The sequence below is a fragment of the Scyliorhinus torazame genome, chromosome 3, assembly GCF_047496885.1.
Source record: "Scyliorhinus torazame isolate Kashiwa2021f chromosome 3, sScyTor2.1, whole genome shotgun sequence".
Lineage (NCBI taxonomy): Eukaryota > Metazoa > Chordata > Chondrichthyes > Carcharhiniformes > Scyliorhinidae > Scyliorhinus > Scyliorhinus torazame.
In genome coordinates this window covers 61674846-61700530 of record NC_092709.1, presented here as the reverse complement: position 1 = coordinate 61700530, position 25685 = coordinate 61674846, and the positions used below count along the sequence as shown (strand labels likewise).

At 45.9% G+C, this 25685-nt stretch overlaps 1 protein-coding gene across 10 annotated transcripts in view; it reads left to right on the top strand.

The window, feature by feature from the left end:
- kiaa1109 (KIAA1109 ortholog) overlaps positions 1-25685 on the top strand; it is a 626997-nt gene that overhangs the window by 48737 nt on the left and 552575 nt on the right. For all 10 annotated transcript variants that reach the window (XM_072495716.1, XM_072495713.1, XM_072495719.1 and 7 more), the window contains exons 3-6: positions 5356-5473; positions 8989-9105; positions 9640-9718; positions 19416-19480. In XM_072495716.1, coding sequence (XP_072351817.1) covers positions 5374-5473; positions 8989-9105; positions 9640-9718; positions 19416-19480 — 361 coding nt within the window. In that variant the 5' untranslated portion in view covers positions 5356-5373. The remainder of the gene's footprint in view (positions 1-5355; positions 5474-8988; positions 9106-9639; positions 9719-19415; positions 19481-25685) is intronic.

Genomic DNA, 25685 nt, shown 5'->3' with positions numbered 1-25685 from the left:
CGTTCCCAAACCCAAACCTCCTTAACACTTCCCATAAATACTCCCACTCCACCCTATCAAATGCCTTCTCTGCGTCCATTGCCGCCACTATCTCTGCCTCCCCCTCCACTGGGGGCATCATTATCACCCCTAATAGTCATCGCACGTTAACATTCAGTTGTCTCCCTTTTACGAACCCTGTCTGGTCTTCGTGCACCACCCCCGGGACACAGTCCTCTATCCTCGATGCCAGTACCTTTGCCAACAATTTGGCGTCCACGTTCAATAATGAAATGGGTCTATAGGACCCGCACTGCAACGGATCTTTATCCCTCTTCAAAATTAACGATATCGTCGCCTCCGATATCGTCGGGGGTAGAGTTCCCCCTTTCCTAGCCTCATTGAACGTCCTCACCACCAACGGGGCCAACAAGTCCACATATTTTCTGTAATACTCCACCGGGAACCCGTCTGGTCCTGGGGCCTTCCCTGCTTGCATGCTTCCCAGTCCCTTAATAACCTCGTCCACCCCAATCGGTGCCCCCAGGCCTACCACCCCCCGCTCCTCCACTTTCGGGAACCTCAATTGGTCCAGGAACTGCCGCATCCCCTCCTCTCCCTCTGGGGGTTGAGACCTATACAGTTCCTCATAGAAGGTCTTGAACACCTCATTTATCTTTCCTGCCCTTCGCACCGTGTCTCCCCTTTCGTCTCTAATTCCTCCTATCTCCCTCGCTGCTGCCCTCTTTCGCAATTGATGAGCCAACAGGCGACTAGCCTTTTCCCCATATTCATACCTCCTCCCCTGTGCCTTCCTCCACAGTACCTCCGCCTTTCTGGTGGTCAGAAGGTCAAATTCCGTCTGGAGTCGTCTCCTCTCCCTGTACAATTCCTCCTCCGGGGTCTCTGCAAATTCCCTATCCACCCTTAAAATCTCCCCCAGTAATCTTTCCCTTTCCTTGGCCTCTGTTTTCCTTTTGTGGGCCCCAATGGAGATCAGCTCTCCTCTGACCACCGCTTTTAGTGCTTCCCATACCACTCCCACAGGGACCTCGCCGTCGTCATTGACCTCCAGGTATCTCTCAATACACCCCCGCACTCTTGCACACACTCCCTCATCCGCCATCAGTCCCACATCTAATCGCCAGAGTGTTCTCTGCTCCCTTTCCTCTCCTAATTCCAGGTCCACCCAATGTGGGGCATGATCCGAAACCGCTATGGCTGAGTACTCAGCTTCTTCCACCCTAGAGATCAACGACCTTCCCAAAACAAAAAAATCTATCCGGGAGTACACTTTATGGACATTGGAGAAGAAGGAGAACTCCCTTGCCCTAGGTCTAAGAAATCGCCATGGATCCACTCCCCCCCCATTTGGTCCATAAACCCCTTAAGTACCTTGGCCGCTGCCGGCCTTCTTCCGGTCCTTGAGCTGGATCTATCTAGCCCCGGGTCCAGCACCGTATTAAAGTCTCCTCCTAAAATCAAGTTTCCTACCTCCAGGTCCGGAATACGCCCCAGCATCCGTCTCATAAATCCCGCATCGTCCCAGTTTGGGGCATACACATTAACCAACACGACCTCCATTCCCTCCAGCCTGCCAGTCACCATTACATATCTACCTCCGCTATCTGCTACGATGTTCTTTGCTTCAAATGCTACCCGTTTCCCCACCAAAATGGCCACCCCTCTATTCTTTGCGTCCAGTCCTGAGTGGAACACCTGTCCCACCCATCCTTTCCTTAGCCTAACTTGGTCCGCCACCTTTAGGTGCATCTCTTGGAGCATAACCACGTCTGCCCTTAGACCTTTCAAATGCGCGAGCACTCGGGCCCTTTTTATCGCTCCGTTCAGGCCTCTCACGTTCCACGTGATCAGCCTCACTAGGGGGCTACCTGCCCCCCTCCCGTGTCGACTAGCCATTACCTTCTCTAGGCCAGTCCCATATCCCGCCTCCGCGCTCCCGCTCGCTCCCCCAGCGTCGCACACCATCCCCGCCCACCCACTCTTTAGCCATTTCCTTTTGGATTTCCGCAGCAGCAACCCAGTTGTCCCCCCCCCCCCCCCCCCCCCGCTAGATCTCTTTCTAGCATGATTGCTCCCCCCATATTACTTCCGTAAGTCAGCTGACTTCAACTGACCCCGGCTACTCCTGCTCACTCCTCGACCCCCCCGTGTGGGGAACTCCCATCCGCCTTGCGCCTGTCTTCCCGCCTTATTCTTTCTGGCGCGGGAACATCCCTTTACCTGACCCGCCTCTTATGGCGCAGCTCCCTTTCCCCTCCCCCTCCCCTTCCCCATTCTCCAACTATGTCCCGTCTTTCCCCCCTCACCGGCGCCCACATTTCCCCAATGTCTCCCCCCTTCCCAATTTACTTCTCAATTAACTTCTACCATAACATTAACAATAACATTTCCTGCAGCATCAGTCCCTCAGTTCCGATCCAATTTCTCTTCTTTGATGAAGGTCCATGCTTCCTCCGCCGTCTCGAAACAATGGTGTCTCTCCTGATACGTGACCCATAGTCTTGCCGGCTGCAGCATCCCGAACTTCACCTTCCTTTTATGCAACACCTCTTTGGCTCGGTTGAAGCTCGCCCTCCTTCTCGCCACCTCCGCACTCCAATCCTGGTATACCCGTACCACTGCATTCTCCCATCTGCTACTCCGCACCTTTTTAGCCCATCTCAGGACCTCTTCTCTATCCTTAAGGCGGTAAAATCGCACGATTATCGCCCTGGGTGGTTCTCCCGCTTTTGGTCTTCTCGCCGGAATCCGATTTGCCCACTCCACCTCCAAGGGGCCCGTAGGGGCCTCAGCACCCATCAGTGAGCTCAGCATCGTACTTGCGTATGCTCCACAGTCCACTCCTTCCACACCCTCAGGGAGACCCAGTATCCGAAGGTTCTTCCTTCGCGCTCCATTTTCTAGGGCTTCGATCCTTTCAGTACATTTTTTATGAAGTGCCTCGTGCGTCTGTGTCTTAACCGCCAGGCCCATGATCTCGTCCTCAATATCTGTCACCTTCTGCTCCACCACGCGGAGCTCTGTCTCCTGGGTCTTTAATGTCTCCTTGAGCCCCTCAATTGCCTGTAGCAACGGGGTCAGCACCTCCCTCTTCAGCAGCTCCACGCACCGTCTCACAATTTCATCCTGCTCAGGCCCCCATGTCGCCTGCGCTTTCTCCGCCGCCATCTTGTACTTCTCTCTTTCTGACCCTTTGGTCGACGATTCCTCGCACTGCAGCCGCCGCCGCCGGTTTTTTCCTCCTTCGTTTGGGGGGGACTCCCTTCTCACACACCCCACACCGGGTTGCGTCGTCGAAAAATTCCCCGTTGGGGCTCTTAAAAGAGCCCGAAGGTCCGTCGGAGCTGGAGCCGCCGAAGCGTGCGGCTAGCTAGGCATCACCGCAACCGGAAGTCCCTTCAGTGGCCTTGATGAGGTCTTTTCACAGTTGTTCCCTCTGCTGCTAGAATTCACCTTTGATACAGGCCCTCAGGTCAGCTTGCAGCTTTAAGCTTGCCCTTCCCCCGCCTGCATGCTGGAAGAGGCCCTGTTTATCCTGCAGTTGCAGCCAAATCTTTTACTGTTTCTGTCGTGTCTGGCAACCCAGAGACATACCCTTCCTGGGGGACACTGTCGGGGGAATATTGCAGCCTTCTTCCCACACCGGGAAATGTCAAACAAATGCCGTGGGGGCCCTGTAAAAGAGCCCAAAAGTCCGTTCCAAGCAGGAGCTGCCGAATATGCGACCTAGCTCTGCATAGCCGCACCCGGAAGTCCGATATGGATTACTTCAGTATCTGAAGAGTTGCAAATGGTTCTGACCATTGTACATTTTCTAGTCTTACCAACCTGTTTATCCTTCGTGTTAGGTACCTTGTCCCAGCCTGGTTCAGGTGCATCCCATTACAACGGTATAGACCCAGGAGACATGCTATTATTCCATGAAATAGAAACCCTCCCTTCTACATCACAGTAGATCATGTAAGACCCTACTAAGAAACCTGAAACCGTGTCCATGCCTTCCAGATGGTGTCCAAAAGCGTGAAATGCAAAAACGTGAGCCGTGCTTGCTTTCCCCTCGTTATAAATTAAAGGTAATATGGAGTAGTTTGGAGAGGGGGTTATGACCTCCTAAGATGTTTACTGGAAATGAGTCCACATTACTTCATGCTATATCTTCTTGGAGGCAAATCCATGTGATCTTCTTGTTATGGAGATGGAAAATTAATGAAAGTAAGGTGCAAATATAAATAACTGGACACAAAGAAGGAAGCAGCTGGCTTAGGTGAGTCTAGACTCTCAATTAGTCAGCCAGAGAGATTTGGTGAAGACCCACAACAGGTGCTGCAATGCCAAACAGTCAAAAGGGACTGTTTTGGGGTTAAACACCAAGAAGAATGGGGTGAGGATGGGTCCCTTATTTGATGAAACAAAGCTTGTGGACAGTTAAAGAGCAAGGAGTCGCCAGAGAATGACTTGCTACTGGAAGTCTTTGAATATGTTCAGAAGATTGAGTGAAGGGCACTTTGTTTAAAAGGAGACTGGAAAATGCAGGCTGGTGGGGAAGGCAGAAACATTCTTGTTAAAACTGGGAAAAGCTTTGAACTTTAAACACCAGAGTACGTTTCTGCTGGGAGTGCAATATAATATATAAATGTGGCATGGGGTTTTTGGTTGTGTTGAGGAATTTTTGGAGAGTACCTTCTCTGTAGTTTAATGTATTAGTTGCTTACTGAGTAATGTTTAATTGATGTTGTTTTAATTTGTTGCAGTAAAAGTCTTAAAATGTAGCTGTGCGATCATTTTCATTGCATACTCAGGAAATTTGTATTTCTTTTTTCGAAGTTATTGGTCTTTATGGGGATTCTAACACTATTTCCTTTTGAGCTGCCATATCTCATTCCTTTTAGACTTCAAAACATGCAGTGTGTGTTTGCACTGTTCATCCAAAACCTACTGGGACCTCAATACTACTTGCTTCATGATTTGCCTCTGTTATAATACATCCGTGATAAACCTAACCAAGCAGTATGCAGAATTAGTTTGAGGAACACTGTATTGTGCATAAGTAGTTCCAGACAATTCTCAAATTTGTCATTATGGTGTTATTGTACTTTGAACTTATTGGTTGATATTGAAATATCTTTAGCCCAATTGTTGATGCTTTAATTCCTCAACAATATATGAAACTGGGCACATAGCAGTGAGATGTATAAGTATTTTGAGGGGAAAACTTTATTTCCCCTTCCCTCGTTATACCAGCATAAAGCAGATGCCTAGTTCTGGAATGTTTATTTTAATATAACTCTATGTTCTTCAAAACAGTATGTTAAAAGACTTCAGTTGTTTCTTTATTCTTCCTCCCCCTCACAGCTCCTACTTAACATTATAATGGACCATTCGAGAGAAAATGAAAGTATTGTCCCATCACTTACAGATTTGGAAGGTTTTCTTACAGAGCACAATTCTAATGTTGTGTGGCTTTTTGTTGGTAAGTGCTTATATTTATTGTAAATTTAATTTGTTTTTAATCTTTATTCCCAGTTTTATTTTACCTATTGGAATTTGACTAGTTCACAAATTAATTTATTGGTTTCGGCTGCAAGTGAATTATTTTTGGTGGTTGTGAGTCAGTGAGTCATGGTAATGAGATGGATAGCCTCTCTAATTTTATGTTTTGTGTGTGTGGACAATGTGTGGGTTTTTATTTTGGGGGCTGTGGTGGGATATGCTCTTCAACTCACTGGTAGATTGGATAGGAGTTTATTTTTATAGTCCATCAATTTGTCTGGAAATCTGTTGCCATGTGTAGGAGTCTGCATGCTAATATACCTCACAGTCTAAACCAGTCTCGCTGTCTCTAGCAGCCACAGAGAGCTGTGCCTCACTTCGCAATGTCCAGAAGGTGAAGAGGTGAGTGTAAAAGGAACTTTTAGGAATACAGGGACGGGGAGACTAAGCTTGAGGAACAGTTAAGAGATTTGGGCTTGAGAAAGGGAGTGGACTGGATTTCGGAGAAAAGGTGATGGGCTCGGCTGAGAGAGGCAAATTATGGAATGTGGGCTGGAGTTGTGGGGAGAAAGATGATGTGGGCCTGGGACCTTGCATTTTCTGCAGAGCCAAGCACAGCAGTGGCAGCAACATATTGATTAGAAGCAGCAAGTGTATAGTGCATGTACTGGGGGACTACACCGTGGTAAATAGTGAGAAAGATTGTTTCCACTCGTTGACAAATATTGAAATGGAGGCAGGATTCTTACTTTACTTAAGGAGCATAATAACCCCCCCCCCCCCCCCCCGCCCCCCCCGACAGCATCAAATGGTGAACTACATACAAATTTAGATTCCATTCTATCCAGATAACAATTTCTTACGGTGCCCTACAGCAAATGTCTGGATTTTCGATCAGATCATTCCTCTGGGGTCTAAACACTTTAGCATGGGATGGCACAGCTGAGGCTTGGGAGTCTCCAGTATATGCAGAGAAACTGTTTGACAAGAAAAAGTGCATATGTTGCCAGTATCGAACTCTGGTAAACTACCACCTATGCATTCAGCTAGGAACACCCTACCCATTGCTGCGTTATCTGAAATCAAGTGTGAAGAAAGATAGTCCAGTCCTCAGTGAGTGGTCTTCCCCCTCCAGATTCTGTTAATGAATCAGACTTCTCAATTATTCATTAATAACATCCTGGAATAATCCAGATCTCCTTGGTTCAAGGAGTTGAATATGTAATCTTTCAGAGAAAATTAACGTTGCTTTGGATTTTAATCATCTGGCATGTCATCTAGGTATGGGATTGAAGTATGTTTCTGGATTTTGATGTCACTGAGATTATTATTTTAATTTAAATCGAGAGTAAAATATGTACACAATATGTTAATGTTTTACCAGATCTGAATTGCTTTTGTTTGAGGAAAATGTAGAAGTTTCTGGATTAATAAATGCAGTTTATTTAATCAGTGCTGTTGATTTTGATTTCAAATTATGATGAGTGGAAATGAGTAATGTTTCCTATTGCTCTGGCTTTTCATGATTATTACATACTTAGGAAAATACTCTCATTATTTTTGTCTGCCGCTTTATTGATGTTCTCTTCCGCATTGCAATAGTTGAATGCAGAAAAGTGTGAGGTGATTCATTTTGGAAGGAATAACAGGAAGACAGAGTACTGGGCTAATGGTAAGATTCTTGGCAGTGTGGATGAGCAGAGAGATCTCGGTGTCCATGTACATAGATCCCTGAAAGTTGCCACCCAGGTTGAGAGGGTTGTTAAGAAGGCGTACAGTGTGTTAGCTTTTATTGGTAGAGGGATTGAGTTTCGGAGCCATGAGGTCATGTTGCAGCTGTACAAAACTCTGGTGCGGCCGCATTTGGAGTATTGCGTGCAATTCTGGTCGCTGCATTATAGGAAGGATGTGGAAGCATTGGAAAGGGTGCAGAGGAGATTTACCAGAATGTTCCCTGGTATGGAGGGAAGATCTTATGAGGAAAGGCTGAGGGACTTGAGGCTTGAGGTTGGAGAGAAGAAGGTTAAGAGGTGACTTAATTGAGGCATACAAGATGATCAGAGGATTAGATAGGGTGGACAGTGAGAGCCTTTTTCCTCGGATGGTGATGTCTAGCACGAGGGGACATACCTTTAAATTGAGGGGAGATAGATATAAGACAGATGTCAGAGGTAGGTTCTTTACTCAGAGAGTAGTAAGGGCATGGAATGCCCTGCCTGCAACAGTTGTGGACTCGCCAACAGTAAGGGCATTCAAATGGTAATTGGATAGACATATGGACGATAAGGGAATAGTGTAGATGGGCTTTAGAGTGGTTTCACAAGTCGGCGCAACATCGAGGGCCGAAGGGCCTGTACTGCGCTGTAATGTTGTATGTTCTATGTTCTATTTGGCTTTTTCATATGGTGTGGGGAGTGGTGTGATGAAGAGGTTGGGGGTGGTGACAGACATAGGATTGGGCTGGGTGGTGATCCCATCCACGATAAACAACCCAACCAACACTTATTACTTAACCTCTGAAATAAAAACTGAAAATATTGAAAAGACTCAGTAGTCTGCCAGCATATGTGGAGAGAGAAACCAAGTTTATGTTTCAGGTTGGCAACTTCCGTAAGAATAGCTGTTTGAGCAAGTTATTGGAGGACAGTTGATGACCATGAGAAAGTGGTGAATGAACAATCGCTGCTTGCATTTCTGATGTCAATATCATAACTTACTTCACGAGAATGATACTATGTCACACGTAAATGTTTTTTTTCTTGTTTTTTCTCCTTTCCTTTTCTTGTGTCATTCTATATTTAATGCACTACAATTGTTGAGTACCCCTTACCAATGTCCTAATGTCCTGTTTCATCTAATATATAAAACTAGTTTACTCAGATTTTCAATTCAGAAATTACACCTCTGGACTGGAAGAATGGGTCTTGCCCTTAGACTCTTTTTTGTGTGCAGAATATGTATGCCTCAAATCTACATGACAAAAAAAGTATTTTTTAGATTAGTCTAAAATTCTTTTGAGAATCATCTTAAATGATGCTGAGGCATTTTTAAGGTTACATTTAAGAATAGAACCAAGATTTGATAAAAAGAATCTCTGCAGGAAATTTTCAGAGTTATAATATAAACTTTCTCTTCAGTTTGCATGTCAAAATGGTATGCATATTGTATTTATAATATGTCTGTTATTGTAATGTGCTTATTTTCTTGAATTTTTGTCTATGAAATAGCAAATTGATGGTTGTTAGAAAATCTCAGAATTTGTTTGTTCTGAGTAAGAAGGTTTTTAGGTTTGAGTGCAGTCTAATAATCATAATTGATGTTCCAGAGTAGTATTGAGGAACTGCGAGACGGTTTTTGGTGCCATCCTTTGATTTTTGTGGGGCATATGTGCAATTGTCTTGTGTATTTACCCATTTCAAGCTGTAATTCATTGGTTATAAAGCATTCTGCGTGATGTGAAAAGGTGCTTGATTAATGCAAGTTCTTTCTTTACAGCCACAATCCTATCATGTGGATGGATAATTTATTTGACTTACTACAATTCCCGTAATTTAGGACTGATACTGACTCTGGTTCTCAACAGGCTCTATAAAAATGGATATGTACACATTGGTAAGTTTTATTTACTAGTTCTTCATCTGCACAGAAGCAGTTTGCAGATTTATTCAGAAAAAATATTAACATTTAGTTTGTTCTGTCCCTGTGTCAGGACAAATGGATTTTTCTTTCATTGAAAATACTCTGTTTTCTTTCCATTCTGCATAAGCTGGTAAAATTCAAAAGAATGCAGAAAAGTATATTTAGAAATCTATTTATGTAAATTACTTCCTGCCTTCTATCAATTTACATTTGTGAAAGTTCACAACAGAACAATTTTAAAAAAATTATCCCTTGAGTATTGTTCAAACATGAGCCATATATTCTGTGAACACAGATAACAAGTCTATAGAACATAGAACAATACAGCGCAGTACAGGCCCTTCGGCCCACGATGTTGCACCGAAACAAAAGCCATCTAACCCACACTATGCCATTATCATCCATATAATCTAATAATATAGTCTAATGTTGTTTCTTCATATTTTTAACATAACTTTTGCTGCCACTGTATTAGATAAGATGATTAATTCTCCACCTTTCTGACAGGTTCATTTTCATTTTCTGTACTATCTGGAAAGGTAATGTTTCGTGAAATATATTACATCAATGAAGATGTGTCTATCAGGTAAGAGCTCATTCACATGGAATCTGAAAGTTAAGCAATTATAGCATATATTTCCTTTGAACTGAGGCAGTGTGAATTGAAGGATAGAGTCCAGGTTACAATGTGACCGATGCCTTGACATTGTTTACAAACACTTACGAAGTGCAGAGTGGCCTTAATAATAATAATCGCTTATTAAAGTGGGCTTCAATGAAGTTACTGTGAAAAGCCCCTAGTTGTAGCTTCTGTTGTAGACTCCTTTTAAAAAAAACAACAACATTGTAATTTGGTTCTTAATTTTCTGTTTCTCTTTTGCAATCTCCATGTTACTATGCTGTAGATGTTGTTTTGAAAATCTCACCGGCCCAGCCTTGGGGTAGTGGTAATTAGGATGAGTGTCACTTCACTGAAATATTGGAATTTGTACCCTTTTTCTGTATTCACTTATCTTTATTTTATATTGCATAACATTTTTTGTAATTTTTGTACTTATTAAATTCTAGAACAGAATGCTCATGTAGTATGAATAAAAGTTTCTGTGTTCAGTATTTGATATAAATGACAATACCTGTCCTGCCTGCGGTTTTGATGATTCTGTATAAAATATAATTCAATATTAGAGAGCTAGTGTATGGGATTAAAAGATGCGCATTGGTACCCAATGGAATTTGATTTTTGTTTTTGGGTTGATGATACAAACTGCAGCCGACGCTCTGTGGTGTTTGAGAACTTCCCAAGACATAACAGCTTTTACTTGTGCTATGGGAGACACTGCTTCTGTGAACGAGATAATGTGGATATTTCATCACTGTTGTTTATTGATATCCTATTGTGCTTTTAATTTCAAAATGTTCCTGTTTCATACCTACTGCTTGTAAATTAACTGCAATATGCAATAACTGAAATATATGAAACTATAATATTGATATTCTAGCAAATTAATTTTTTGCATTGTGCCCTAAGCTCCACAAAATTATAGTTTAAATGAAATTTTGATATTGTTGATCAGATTCTCCAACAACTGACTTTGCCATAAATAGTTTGCGTGATAGTTGTGTACTTTATTTGCCAGTTTGATCCCTTTGCATCCCCAGTTGAAGTTTTTTTTTGAAAGTATTTTTATTCAGAAAATTTTCAACAATTTTACAATAAAAACCCCAAACAAAATCCCCCAGCCCCCCCAAACCCCTGCCCCCCAGCAGTCAACAGTAACCAATTCCCGAAAGTGCATGCTGAACAAACCCCAACAATTGTAGAACCCCCTCACTCGCCCCCCCCTCACAGCGCAAACTTCACCTTCTCCAGAGTCAAAAACTTGATCAGGTTCCCCCACCACGCCGAGGCACAAGATGGAGAAGCTAACCTCCACCGCAACAAGACCCGCCTGTGAGCAAACAGCAAGGCAAAGGCTAAAACCTCTGTTCCCGCAACCACCTGGATCTCCGGCCGACCTGACACCAGAATATGGCTTCTCGGGGATCGGACTCCGTGGGCGGGATTTTCCACTCCGGCGCCGAAGTGGCCGCGCCGTCGTGAATGCCGTTGAGGTACACGACGGCGCGAAACGGCCCCAATCCCGACCGATTCAGGCCCTGACAATGGGCTAGGATTGGGGTCGCGTCATCTACACGCGCCAGGCCTTGTCACCCGCGTAAAGGCGGCGCCGCATAAATGACGCGGCCGGCGCCGCATAACTGGCGTCATCCGCGCATGCGTGGTTGCCGTCCTCTCTACGTCCGCCCCGCAAGAAGATGGCGGACAGATCTTGCGGGGACGCTGAAGGAATGATGTCCTCCTTCAGAGAGGACGGCCCGACGATCGGTGGGCCACCCCACATTTGAGGTACCCCCCCCCCCCCCGGTTCAGGATCCCCCCTCGCCCCCCCGCAGGCCCCCCCCCCCCAGTGTTCGTGCGCTGTTCTCGATGGCAGGGACCAGGTGTGGACGGCGCCGGGGGGAACCCGCCATTTTGGCCTAGCCGCTCGGCCCATCCGGGCTTGAGAATAGCAGGGGTGCCAGAGAATCGCCATTTTGGAACTCGACCGGGCCGTTCCCGCCGCTTGGGAGAATCGCGGGAGGGCGTTGGACCAGCGTCCCGGGAAATTTTGGCGGCCCAGGTGATTCTCCCAACCGGCGCGTGAGTGGAGAATCTCGCCCCATATCTACATGTAAGACCCCCGTGAGTGTAATGAACACTGTCCTCCAAAACCTTTCCAGCTTCGGACAGGACCAAAACATATGAACGTGGTTTGCAGGACCCTCCCATATCGCTCACCGACATCTTTGATTCCTGTGAACAGCTGGCTCATCCTTGATTTTGTGAGGTACGCCCTGCACACTACCTTCTGCTGTATCAGCCCCAACGCATGAAGTAGAGGCATTCACCCGCCACAACACATTGCACCACAATCCCTTTTCCAGCACGGCCCCCAACATCTCCTCCCACTTCACCTTAACCCCCTCCTTAGTAACCCATTCCTCCTCCAGAATCCTTCTATGAATTGCTGAGATGACCCTCCTCTCCAACAGCGAGGAGGCAGGCGCTATCGGGAAGGTTGGGAAAACCTTCCTCGCAAAGTCCCGCACCTGCATATATCTAAAACTTACCCCCCACGCCAACCCATACGTCTTGCCCAACTCCTCCAAACTTGCAAATCGCCCGCCCAAGAACAGATCCTTTATTTCCTTAATCCCCCGCTCTTCCCATCCTCGAAACCTCGCATCCATCCTCCACGGCTCGAACCTATGATTCCCCCTTATCGGCATCCCCCTGCCCGGCCCCCAGCTTAAAGTGCTGTCTAAACCGCCTCCAGATCTTCAACGTGGCCACCACCACCAGACTCACCGAGTATTTTCCTGGGGCCTTCGGGAGCGGCGCAGTTGCCAGCACCCGTGACCCCGACCCTCTACAAGAGCCCGCCTCATCTGTACCCTCAGAGGCCCCCCTCCCTTGTTGCAGCCCTGCACCTTCTCTACATTTGCCACTCAATAATAATACAACAAATTATTACAACAATAATACAACAAATACAAACAAACAAATAGTACAACAAATCTGGGAGGCTTAATCCCGCCCCCTGCTGTCCCTCTGCAGTATCACCCTCCTACTCCTGGCCACCTTTCACCCCCGAAAAAACGAGATCAACAAGGAGATGCAAGAAGTATAACAAGTAAGGCAGATGAACTTAGAGCTTGGATTAGTACTTGGAACTATGAAGTTGTTGCCTGGTTGAGGGAAGGACAGGATTGGCAGCTAAACATTCCAGGATTTAGATGTTTCAGCGGAAGAGGGGGAGGTAAAAGGGGTGGAGGAGTTGCGCTACTGGTTAGGGAGAATATCACAGCTGTACTACAGGAGAACACCTCAGAGGGCAGTGAGGCTATATGGGTAGAGATCAGGAATAAGAAGGGTGCAGTCACAATGTTCGGGGTTTACTACCGGCCTCTCAACAGCCAGCGGGAGATAGAGGAGCAGATAGGTAGACAGATTTTGGAAAGGAGTAAAAGCAATAGGGTTGTTGTGATGGGAGACTTTAACTTCCCCAATATTGACTGGGACTCACTTAGTGCTAGGGTCTTGGACGGGACAGAGTTTGTAAGGAGCATCCAGGAGGGCTTCTTAAAACAATATGTAGATAGTCCAACTAGGGAAGGGCTGTGCTGGACCTGGTAATGGGGAATGAGCCCGGCCAGGTGGTAGAAGTTTCAGTAGGGGAGCATTTCGGGAACAGTGACCACAATTCAGTAAGTTTTCAAGTGCTGGTGGACAAGGATAAGAGTGGTCCTAGGGTGAATGTGCTAAATTGGGGGAAGGCTAATGATAACAATATTAGGCGGGAACTGAAGAACGTAGGTTGGGGGTGGATGTTTGAGGGTAAATCAACATTTGACATGTGGGAGGCTTTCAAATGTCAATTGAAAGGAATTCAGGACCGGCATGTTCCTGTGAGGAAGAAGGATAAATATGGAAAATTTTGCGGTCCTTGGATAACGAGGGATATTGTAGGCCTCGTCAAAAAGAAAAAGGAGGCATTTGTCAGGGCTAAAAGGCTGGGAACAGACGAATCCTGTGTGGAATAAAATAAAAGTAGGAAGGAACTTAAGCAAGGAGTCAGGAGGGCTAAAAAGATTCACGAAAAGTCATTGGTAAATAGGGTTAAGGAAAATCCCAAGGCTTTTTACATGTACATAAAAAGCAAGAGGGTTGCTAGGGAAAGGGTTGGCTCACTGAAGGACAGGGGAGGGAATCTATGTGTGGAGCCAGAGGAAATGGGCGAGGTACTAAATGAATACTTTGCATCAGTATTCACCAAAGAGAAGGAATTGGTGGATGTTGAGAAGGGTGTGTAGATAGCCTGGGTCACATTGAGATCCAAAAAGACAAGGTGTTGGGCGTCTTGAAAAATATTAAGGTAGATAAGTCCCCAGGGCCTGATGGGATCTACCCCAGAATACCGAAGGAGGCAAGAGAAGAAATTGCTGAGGCCTGACAGAAATCTTTGGATCCTCACTGTCTTCAGGTGATGTCCCGGAGGACTGGAGTATAGCCAATGTTGTTCCTTTGTTTAAGAAGGGGAGTAAGGATAATCCAGGGAACTACAGGCCGGTGAGCCTTACGTCAGTGGTAGGGAAATTACTGGAGAGAATTCTTCGAGACAGGATCTACTCCCATTTGGAAGCAAGGGGTCGTATTAGCGAGAGGCAGCACAGTTTTGTGAAGGGGAGGCCGTGTCTGACTAACTTGATAGAGTTTTTCGAAGAGGTCACAAAGATGATTGATGCAGGTAGGGCAGTGGATGTTGTCTATATGGACTCATATTTGACAAGGTCCCTCATGGTAGACTGGTACAAAAGGTGAAGTCACACGGGATCAGAGGTGAGCTGGCAAGATGGATACAGAACTGGCTCGGTCATAGAAGGCAGAGAGTAGCAATGAAAGGGTGCTTTTCTGATTGGAGGGCTGTGACTAGTGGTGTTCCGCAGGGATCAGTGCTGGGACCTTTGCTGTTCGTAGTATATATAAATGATTTGGAGGAAAATGTAACTGGTCTGATTAGTAAGTTTGCGGACGACACAAAGGTTGGTGGAATTGCGGATAGCTTTGAGGACTGTCAGAGGATACAGCAGGATGTAGATCGTTTGGAGACTTCGGCGGCGAGATGGCAGATGGAGTTTAATCCGGACAAATGTGAGGTAATGCATTTTGGAAGGTCTAATACAGGTAGAGAATGTACAGTGAATGGTAGACCCCTCAAGAGTATTGACAGTCAGAGAGATCTTGGTGTACAGGTCCACAAGTCACTGAAAGGGGCAACACAGGTGGAGAAGGTAGTCAAGAAGGCATACGGCATGCTTGCCTTCATTGGCCGGGGCATTGAGTATAAAAATTGGCTAGTCATGTTGCAGCTGTATAGAATCTTAGTTAGGCCACACTTGGAGTATAGTGTTCAATTCTGGTCGCCACACTACCAGAAGGATGTGGAGGCTTTAGAGAGGGTGCAGAAGAGATTTACCAGAATGTTGCCTGGTATGGAGGGCATTAGCTGTGAGGAGAGGTTGAATAAACTTGGTTTGTTCTCACTGGAACGAAGGAGGTTGAGGGGCGACCTGAAGGTCTCCAAAATTATGAGGGGCATAGACAGAGTGGATAGTCAGAGACTTTTTCCCAGGGTAGAGCGGTCAATTACCTGGGGGGCATAGGTTTATGGTCTGAGGGGCAAGATTTAGAGGAGATGTACGAGGTAAATCTTTTTACACAGAGGGTAGTGGGTGCCTGGAACTTGCTGCCAGAGGAAGTGGAGGAACTCGCTGCCGGAGGAAGCAGGGACGATAGTGACGTTCAAGGGGTATCTTGACAAATACATGAATAGGATGGGAATAGAGGGATACGGACCCCGGAAGTGTAGAAGCTTTTAGTTTAGATGGGCAGCATGGTCGGTACAGGCTTGGAGGGCAGAAGGGCCTGTTCCTGTGCTGTACTTTTCTTTGTTCTTTGTTCTGTCCACCCCCTTGAAGAAAGACTTCGGCAAAAGGATCGACAGACATTGGAACAACAACAGGAATTGCGGCAAAACATTCATCTTAACTGCCTGCATCAGTCCCGCCAACGAGAGGGAGATTGTCCCACCTCAGCAAATCCGCCTTCCCCCTCCCCACCAAACTGGTGAAATTAAACTTTGAAGCCCTGCCCAATACCTGGCCACCTGCACCCCCAAATAAAATGAGTCGCTGCCAGGCACAATGGCAGCCCCCCTCCACCCCCGCTCCCAGTCTCGACAGGGAGACCGCAAAATACTCATTCTTCCCTAAATTCAGTCTGTACTCCGAAAACGTTCTAAATCTCTGGAGCACACCCATTATACTCCCCGCCGACGTACTCTGCTCCGAAATATACAGCAGCAGATTATCTGCATATAGGGACACCCAATGTTCCATCCCCCCATATTATCCGTTTCCACAACCCCGAGCTCCTCAGCGCAATGGTCAAGGGCTCAATTGCCAAAGCAAACAGAAGGGGGGGACATGGGGCATCCCTGCCTCGTAACCCAGTGCAACGCAAAATACCCTGAATTCATAATGTTTGTACCATGTTAGCCATCGGCTGCTTATACAGCCGCTGCACCCACTCCACAAACTTCGGCCCAATCCCAAATGTTTCTCAGTATCGCCAACAAATAACTCCACTCCACCTGACCAAATGTGTTCTCCACCACCACCCACCCCGTCTCCCTCCCCTCTGCTGGAGAAATCACCACATTCAATAACCACCTCGCATTCAAAAACAACTGTCTTCCCTTCATGAACCCCATCTGGTCCTCTCCAATCACCTTTGGGAGACACCCTTCCAATGTGAATGCCAATATCTTTGCCAGTATCTTGGCATCTACATTCAACAGAGATATGGGCATTTACGACACACTACGCTGGATCCTTGTCCTTCTTTAACAACAGCGAGATGGAAGACTGGCCCATTATTTGCGGCAAGTCACCCCTTGCCATCGCGTCCTGAAACATTCCCACCATCAACGGTGCCAATCTGTCCTTAAAATAAAATTCGACTGGGAACCCATCGGGCCCCGCCACCTTCCCTGCCTGCCTCCTCCCAATCACCACCTGCACCCCCACCGGCTCATCCAACCCTGCCCTCTCTCCCTCTCCCAGCCTCAGACACTCCAGCCCACCTAGAAACTCCCTCCCTCATCTCCCGCTCTTCCTTCGGTGGCTCCGAGGGAGGCTGCGGCGGGTGAGATAGTTCGGCTGCGGGCCAAGGCTGGGGAGTTGGTGGTGGCTCCAGATCAGATTAATAAGGTGTTAGAGGAATTTTATCGGGACTTGTATAGACTGGAGCCACCAGGGTGGGAGATGGAGTTTCCACGTGGCTGGAGTGTCCAAGGCTAGGAGAGCTCCTATCCGTTGTCATCATAACCCTGCCCTCTGGCTTGGCCCAACCCATCCCTTTGTTACTGTCGAAACCCTCCTCTCCCCTCCCCCCACCCTCCTAGAGTCCTCACCCTCACTTCCTCTCGAAAACACTTCTTCCAGTAACGATCCCCCCCCCCCCCCCCCCACCCCCCCACCTTTCATGCCTAGTGCAAGTTGTTTACTTATATGCAGCAGAGCCATTCCGTGGTGTTTTCAGCCATCCAGTCCCTTGCTGCATGAAGGATAGCCATTTGAACATGGAACCATGTGCTATTGGATTGTTAATGTCATAATTGAGTCTTGCCTGTACTTGCCTGATGGCTGTGGCTGTGCATGTGGAAAAACTAGAACCAGACAGCACAATCTCAGACGAAAGGGATAATCCTTTAAAATAGAGATGAGGAGGAATTTCTTCAGCCAGAGAGTGGTGAATCTGTGGAACTCATTGCTGCAAAAGGCTTTAGAAGCCAAATCACTGAGTGTCTTTAAGACAGAGATAGATAGGTTTTTGATTAATAAGGGGTTATGGAGAAGGCAGGAGAATGGGGATGAGAATAACATCAGCCATGATGGTTATTACATGGTGGCGCAGTGGTTAGCACTGATGCCTCAGGTTCGATCCCGGCCCTGGGTCACTGTCCGTGTAGAGTTTGCACATTCTCCCCATGTTTGCGTGGGCTTCGCCCCCACAACCCAAAAGATATGCAGGGTAGGTGGATTGGCCACACTAAATTGCCCCTTAATTGGAAAAAATGAATTGGGTACTCTAAATTTATTTTTAAAAAAGTTTGAATGGTGGAGCAGACTCAATGGGCCGAGTGGCCTAATTCTGCTCCTCGATCTTATGGGAGTGGAAACCCTAGCTAATTAGGACAAATCGGGCATTTTATATCACTGCAAAGTTCAATAACAAACCTTAATTTCAGTGTCTTTCTAAAAGATTTTGTGCCAGTATCTGGTGATCTTCACTACCTCCTATTTCTCACCCCCTCGGTCGACATCATCGGAAATCAGTGTCATTTTCCACTTCCATGCTGGTGCCACTTAACTCTATCTCTCCACTGATTTTAAATTGTCCAACTTCTAGTATTGGATGAACACAAATTTTCTCGAACTAACTGTTGGGAAGACAAAAACTATTGTCTTCTGGCCCATCACAAACCCTATTTATTCCCTTTTCACCAACCCCAGGCAACTGTCTGAAGATGAGCCAGACTGCACAATCTTGATGTTGGATCCAGACATGAACATCCTACCACACACTGACATCATCACTAAGGCTAGCAATTGCCCCGTCATAACAATGCCCTATTTTGCCCTTGCCTCAGCCCATCTTGTGCCAAAACTGTCATCCATGCCTTCGTTACCATTAGACTCAACTATTATAATGCACTCTTGGTAGGTCCTCCTACTTCCATAAACAAGAGGCCATTCAAACTCCGCTATCTGTTTCCTACCTTGCAGCACATCCTGATCAGCATAACCCTTGTGCTCGCTGATTAAAATTTAAGTAGCATCATACCTCTAAAATTCGCATACTTGTTTTCAAATCCCTTCATGGCATCAGCCTTCTATCTCTGTGATCTCATCATGCTTTACAGCCCCAAGATCTCTGGGCTCTGCCGGTTCCTGCTTCTTGAATTTTAATTTGACAAAAGTGCTAAGTTCTGGAATTCTATTCATAAATCTTTCCATTTCTCTCTCTTTCTCGCTCCCTCTCCTCAGAAACACTCCTTAGAGGGCATCTTTGTCGCCAAACGTTTAGTCCTCTGATCTTTTCCTTAAGTTGCTGCCAAATGTTGTTTGATAGCACATGTATGGCCAGCACATACGGTAGCACATTGGTTAGCACCGTTGCTGCACAGCTCCAGGGTCCCGGGTTCGATTCCCGGCTTGGGTCACTGTCTGTGTCTACATGGGTTTTCTCCAGGTGCTCTAGTTTCCTCCCACAAGTCCTGAAAGACATGCTGTTAGGTAAATTGGACATTCTGAATTCTCTTTCTGTGTACCCAAACAGGCGCCGTAATGTGGCGACAAGGGGCTTTTCACAGTAACTTCATTGCAGTGTTAATGTAAGCCTACTTGTGCCAATAAAGATTATTATATTATATTGTAAAGCACCTCGGAATGTTTTATTATGTTATAAATACATGTTCTTGATGTGGTCATATTCGATGAAGTGGAATATATTATTCAACAGGATAAGAATTGATCAAGTATCATGCAACAATTGCAATGAACACAAAACTTGCTTGCTGAAGTGTTGAATTTTCTGTTGTGAATATTTACTCTGTTAGAATCCAAGATGGATTTCTCATATTCAGATGGTGGAAAATGTACAATCCTAAGCAGAAGCAACATGGTGAGTTTTTATTTATATATTTTGCCTTTTGTGTTACAAACTTAGTTGGTTCTTAACTCAAAATCCTTCTTAAGTTTAATGGTCCAACGTCCATCTAACATTGTTGTCATTGCTGGATACATACTCTCCTTCACCTTTTTATCATCTTAGGCGTTTAGTCATTCTGAGGTACACAACTGAACAGCTTTAATTAGTTTCATCTATTAGTCAACTGAAAACACGGTATTCTTTTTAAAAATGTGTTCACAGGATATGAACTTTGCTGGCTGGGTCAAAGTTTATTGTCCATCCCTAATCGTCCTTGAGGAGGTGGTGGTGAGCCACCTTCTTGAAGCGCTGCAGTCCATGTGGTGTAGATGCAGCACAGGGCTGTTAGGGAAGGAGTGCCAGGATATTAACCCAGCAACAGTGAAGGAATTGTGATATAGTTCCAATTCAGGATGGCGTGTGGCTTGGAGGGGAACGTGCAGGTGTTTGCTGCCATTGTCCTAGGTAGTAGAGGAAGTGAGTTTGGAAGGTGCTGACAAATTCATCTTGGTGAGTTGCTGCAGGGTCTCATGTAGATGGTGCACACTGCTGCATATAAGAACATAAGAACATAAGAACTAGGAGCAGGAGTAGGCTATCTGGCCCCTCGAGCCTGCTCCGCCATTCAATGAGATCATGGCTGATCTTTTGTGGACTCAGCTCCACTTTCCGGCCCGAACACCATAACCCTTAATCCCTTTATTCTTCAAAAAACTATCTATCTTTATCTTAAAAACATTTAATGAAGGAGCCTCTACTGCTTCACTGAGCAAGGAATTCCATCGATTCACAACCCTTTGGGTGAAGAAGTTCCTCCTAAACTCAGTCCTAAATCTACTTCCCCTTATTTTGAGGCTATGCCCCCTAGTTCTGCTTTCACCCGCCAGTGGAAACAACCTGCCCGCATCTATCCTATCGATTCCCTTCATAATTTTATATGTTTCTATAAGATCCCCCCTCATCCTTCTAAATTCCAACGAGTACAGTCCCAGTCTACTCAACCTCTCCTCGTAATCCATCAATCTCTCCTCGTAATCGTAAATATTCATGTTGATGGCAGAGGGAATGAATGTTTAAGGTGGCACACTGCTTTGTCCAAGGTGGTGTCAAGCTTCTTGAGTGTAGTTAGAGTTGCACTCATCCAGGTAAGTGGAAAATGTTCCATCACACTCCTTGTGGTCACGCTTTGAGAAGTCAGGAGGTGAGTTACTACCACAAGAATTCTCAGCCTCTGGCTTACTCTCGTAGTCACATTGGGCGGGATGCTCCGCCCCGCCGCCGGGATGCTCCATTATGCCGGCCGGTCAATGGGGTTTCCCACTGTGGGGCAGCCCCGTAACGTCGGGAAACCCCCGGGCGCCAACAAAACGGAGCATCCCGCCGGCGGAGAACCCATCCCATTATTTTTATAATGGTGTAGTTCAATTTCTGGTCAGTGAAAACCCCACAATGTAGATAGTTGTGAATTCAGCAATCTTGTTGGAGATGATAATTTCCAGCCATTTGTGGGCGCAATGCACTCACCATTATCAGCCCAAACTTCGATGTTGTCCAGGTCTTGTTGCATATGGACAGGACGGCTTCAGTAACGGAGGAGTCATGAATCGTGCTGAACTTTTTGTAGGCATCTGCAAACATCCCCTACATTCTGACCTTATGATGGGAAATTTCTGATGATGTAGCTGAAAGCATTTGGGGCTAAGGAACTCCTGCACCGATGTCTCGGTGCTGAGAGGTTTGAAGAATTCATAAGAGTGTATCTGGGGCAGTTTTGTTGCCCTCTTTGGTTGGCTCTGAATATGGCGGTCAATATGGTCGCCTTCCTTAATCCTAATTACGTTTGCTCTAAAGTCGCCAGGTATCTTTCGATACAGCCACAAGGTTCAAACCCGAATACTGATCAAAAGATCCAATACACCAGTTAGTTAGTTCAAAGTCAATACTATTTATTTACACACACAGTAATATCTACTCATGCACTAAATATTACAGACTAAACTGTCACAACTGCTAAAGCCTATACTTAGCTTCGGGTGTCCACTCAGTCAGAGGAACAATGGCCGTTATTCGGATCTGAGTCTGCTGGGGTCGAAGTGGTAGAGGGGAAACAGCTAAGGTTGTCCGTCTGGTAGCGAACGTTGACCTTGGACTTACTTGCTTCTGGTGCAGCTGGTGGACGGGTCTCTCCGCTGTGAGAGCCAAATCCAAGAGAGCGATTCTCTCTTGGGGCCGTCTTCTTATACCTGAAGGGGGCTTCACGTGCTTTTGGGCGGGAATTGAACTTGGTCCCAATTAATTGGACCGCATCTTGATCATCCGCATTGATCCTGACCAATAAAGGGGTGGGTGCCCTGATGGCTGGGTGTGTCCTGGGTGGCCGTTGGCCTGCTTTGTTTTCTGCTTTCGGTTTGGGGAACTGACGCCGCGAGGTCTGGAGCCAGATCGGTTACTTAAGTATCTCCCTTTGTTCCCGGAGATGGGCCATCCATATGCTAATGGGCCTACAGTTTCAGTCTTGTCTGGGAGCTACGGCTCCAATATGCAGACCGGCTCTGTGCCTGCTTGCTTTCTTAACATTGTCCATTTTTCCCTGCAATCTTTGCAAATGTCCATTTTGTATTCTGGAAGTGGCCATCCCAGATGGCTACAGTTTCCAAGAATAATTTATTGTTGATCCAACCAGGGATCAGGCTATTTTGGATCTGGTAAAGAGTAATGAGGCAGATTTAATAACCAATCTTAGAGTAAAAGGTCCGCTAGGAATTTAGAATTCTTTAGAAGTGTGAGAAATTTGGGTCAGAAACAACTGTTTCAAACTTAAATAAGGGTAATGAGGACAGGGTTGGCTGGGAAAGAAAGACTGTTATCAGCAATGGCAGACATTTATTAAAATAGTTAAGGACTCACAACAAAGATATATCCCAGTGTGGAAGAAGAATTTTAGGGAGAGGATCAATCAGCCATGTTTAACCAAAGAAGTTAGCGATAAATGTTCAAGTGAAAGAAAAAACATGAAATGTGGCAAAACATTAGTGGTAAGCCAGAGGATTGGGAAAGTTTTAAAAACCAACAAAAGATCACCAAAGGAATACAGAGGGAGAAGATAAACTATGAGGGTACAGTAGCAAGTAATATAAAAACAGACAGTAAGAGCTTCTTAAATATACAAAACGGAAGAGAGAGGCCAAAGTGAACACAGGCCCCTTAGAAAATGAGACTGGGGAAATAATAATGGGGAACCAGGGAATGACTGGGGAAATAATAATGGGGAACCAGGGAATGGTGGAAGACTTAAATAAATACTTTGTGCCAGTCTTCACGGTAGAAGACACTAATAGCATTCCAAAAATACAAAGTAATCAAGGGGCAAAAGTGGGGAGAGGAATAAATACAATAAAAATGGGGCTGAACACCACTAAGCCTCATGAACCCTGATGAGTAGCATCCTAGAACATTAATGGAAGTAGCTACAGAGATAGTCTTCCAAGAATCTTTAAATTTTGGAAAAGTCCCTGAGAATTGGGAAACTGTCAATGTAACACCCTTATTTATAAAGGGAGGGAGACAAAAAACAGGTAACTACACATCAGTATACATCAGTTAGATCTGGCATTGAGAAAATGTTAGTGTCCATGAGCAGAGCATTTAGAAATACATAATATAATCAAACCGAGTCAGCATGGCTTCATGAAGGGGAAATCATGCATGACAACTTTATTAGAATTCTTTGAAGTGGTAACGAGCATGATAAATAAAGAGAACCAGTAGGTGTAATATACTTGGATTTCCAAAAGGTGTTTGCTAAGGTACCCCACAAAGGCTACTAAATGAAATAAGAGCCCATGATGTTGGGGGTAATATATTAGAATGGATAAAGGTTTGGCTAGCTAATAGAAGACTAAGTTGGAACAAGAAGGGCATTTTCATGATGTCAATCTGTAACTAATGGAGTGCCACAGAGATCAGTGCTGGAGCCACAATTATGTACAATACATATTAATGAATTGATAAGAGAAGTGGAGGTACTATTGCCAAATTTGCAGCTGACATGGAAAAAGGTGGGAAGGCAAGTGGCGAGGATGGCATAAAGGGTCTACAGAGGGATATAGACAGGTTAAGTGAATATAGGGCTAGATTCTTTGATCCCACAGCTGCATGCGTCTCGGCAGCTCTTAAATATGGACCAGTCCACTGTCTCTAAGCAGTCTCGTAGGAGCTCTTCTGTTTCCTTGGACCAGCACTGCACGACCTTCTTAGCTAGATTCTCCGACTTGAGTTTCTGCTTGTATGCTGGGAGAAGGAGCACTGTCTTTTTAGCATGGCCAATCCACTTAACCTGCACATCTTTGGACTGTGGGAGGAAACCGGAGCCTCTGGAGGAAACCCACGCACACACTGGGAGAACGTGCAGACTCCGCACACACAGTGAACCAAGCCGGGAATCGAACCTGGGACCCTGGAGCTGTGAAGCAATTGTGCTAACCACCATGCTACCGTGCTATTTTTCAAGGAGCACTGTCTTATGGTCTGATTTGCCAAAGTGCGGTCGGGGGATGGAACAGTAGGCGCTCTTTATTTTTGAGTAGCAGTGGTCAAGCATGTTGTCACCCCTGGTGGGACAGGAGATGTGCTGTTGGAATTTTGGCGGTATACTCTTGACGTTGGTGTTTAGAAGAATGACAGGTCATCTTATTGAGACATTTGGGATTCTCTGAGAGCTTGACTGAGTAGATGCTGAGAGGTTGTTTCCCTTCGGGAGAGTCCAGGGCCAGAGGGTATAATCTCAGTGTAAGCGGTCACCCATTTAATTAAGAGATGAGGACGAATTTCTTCTCTCACTGGTGAATCTGTGGCATTAAAAAAATATATATATTTTTATTCAGACAAAATTTTCATTGTAACACAAGCACCAACAGTACAATAACCACCAAAACCCCTCTCCCCCATCACCCCCATGAAAAAAAAGCCAAACCTTAAACAAAATACAGAGGAGACCCCCCCATCCCAAACAGCTGACAGTAACCAGCCTTCTGAAAAAGTAGATGAAAGGTTGTCATCTCGAATAGAATCCTTCCACTGACCCCCTCATGGTATACTTGATCTTCTCGAGGTGAAAAAATTCCATCAGGCCCCCCAACCACGCCGGGGACTTGGGCGGCACCAGGGACCTCCACCCAAGCAGAACTCGCCTCCCGAGCTATTAGCAAGGCAAAGGCTAGGACATCTGCCCTCGTCCCCGTCTGTAGCACCAGTGAATCCGAAACTCCAAAAATGGCCACCAATGGGCACGGCGCCAGCTGAATGCCTAAAATCCCTGATATTGTATCAAAAAGGGAGACCCAGAAACTGATGAGCTTGGGGCAAGACCAAAACATGTGCTTGTGATTCGCCAGCCCCCGAGGGCACTACTCCCACCTAGCCTCCACCCCCGAGAAGAACCCACTCATACATGCCCTCCTCTGGTGTGCCCTGTGCACCACCTTGAACTGAATCAGGCTTAATCTTGCACATAGGGATGTGAAGTTGACCCTATGAAGAGATTTGCTCCACACTTCCCCTCAAAGACCAAACCCAGCTCACCTTCCCACTTTGTCTTTACTTCTTCCAATGGCACCTGCTTTGTTGCCAACATCTGCCCAAAGAAATCCAAAATCTTACCCTCCCTCAACTCAAGGAATCCTGTCCATAAGTGAAGACGACCGTTCCAGGGGAATGAAGAAAGTTCCTTGCGTAAGAAATTGCGTACCTGAAAGTACCTGAATATTTTTTTAAGGTATTTTATCACAAACATGTATCAAAACAGGTTACAGTGAATAAACAGTGAATAAACCGGGAAACATACTTCCCAACAATAAACTACACAGCCTGTACAGATTTCCCCCCCCCCCCCCCTCTCGCGACGAACAGCCCCACAAACACGGTCACAAACACCCCCCACCTTTCCTCAAACCCCCCTGAAGAGCCCCTTAACACATACTTTATCTTCTCTAATTGCATGAAGTCGTACAGGTCACCCAACCAAGCTGCTACCCCCGGTGGCGATGCTGACTGCCACTCCAGCAAAATTCGCCTGTTTCTGGATTTCCCTTCGCAATCAGAGAGGCGAAGGCCACAACATCGGCCTTCCTCCTCTCCATGAGCTCCGGCTTCTCAGAAACCCCAAATATCGCCAGCAAAG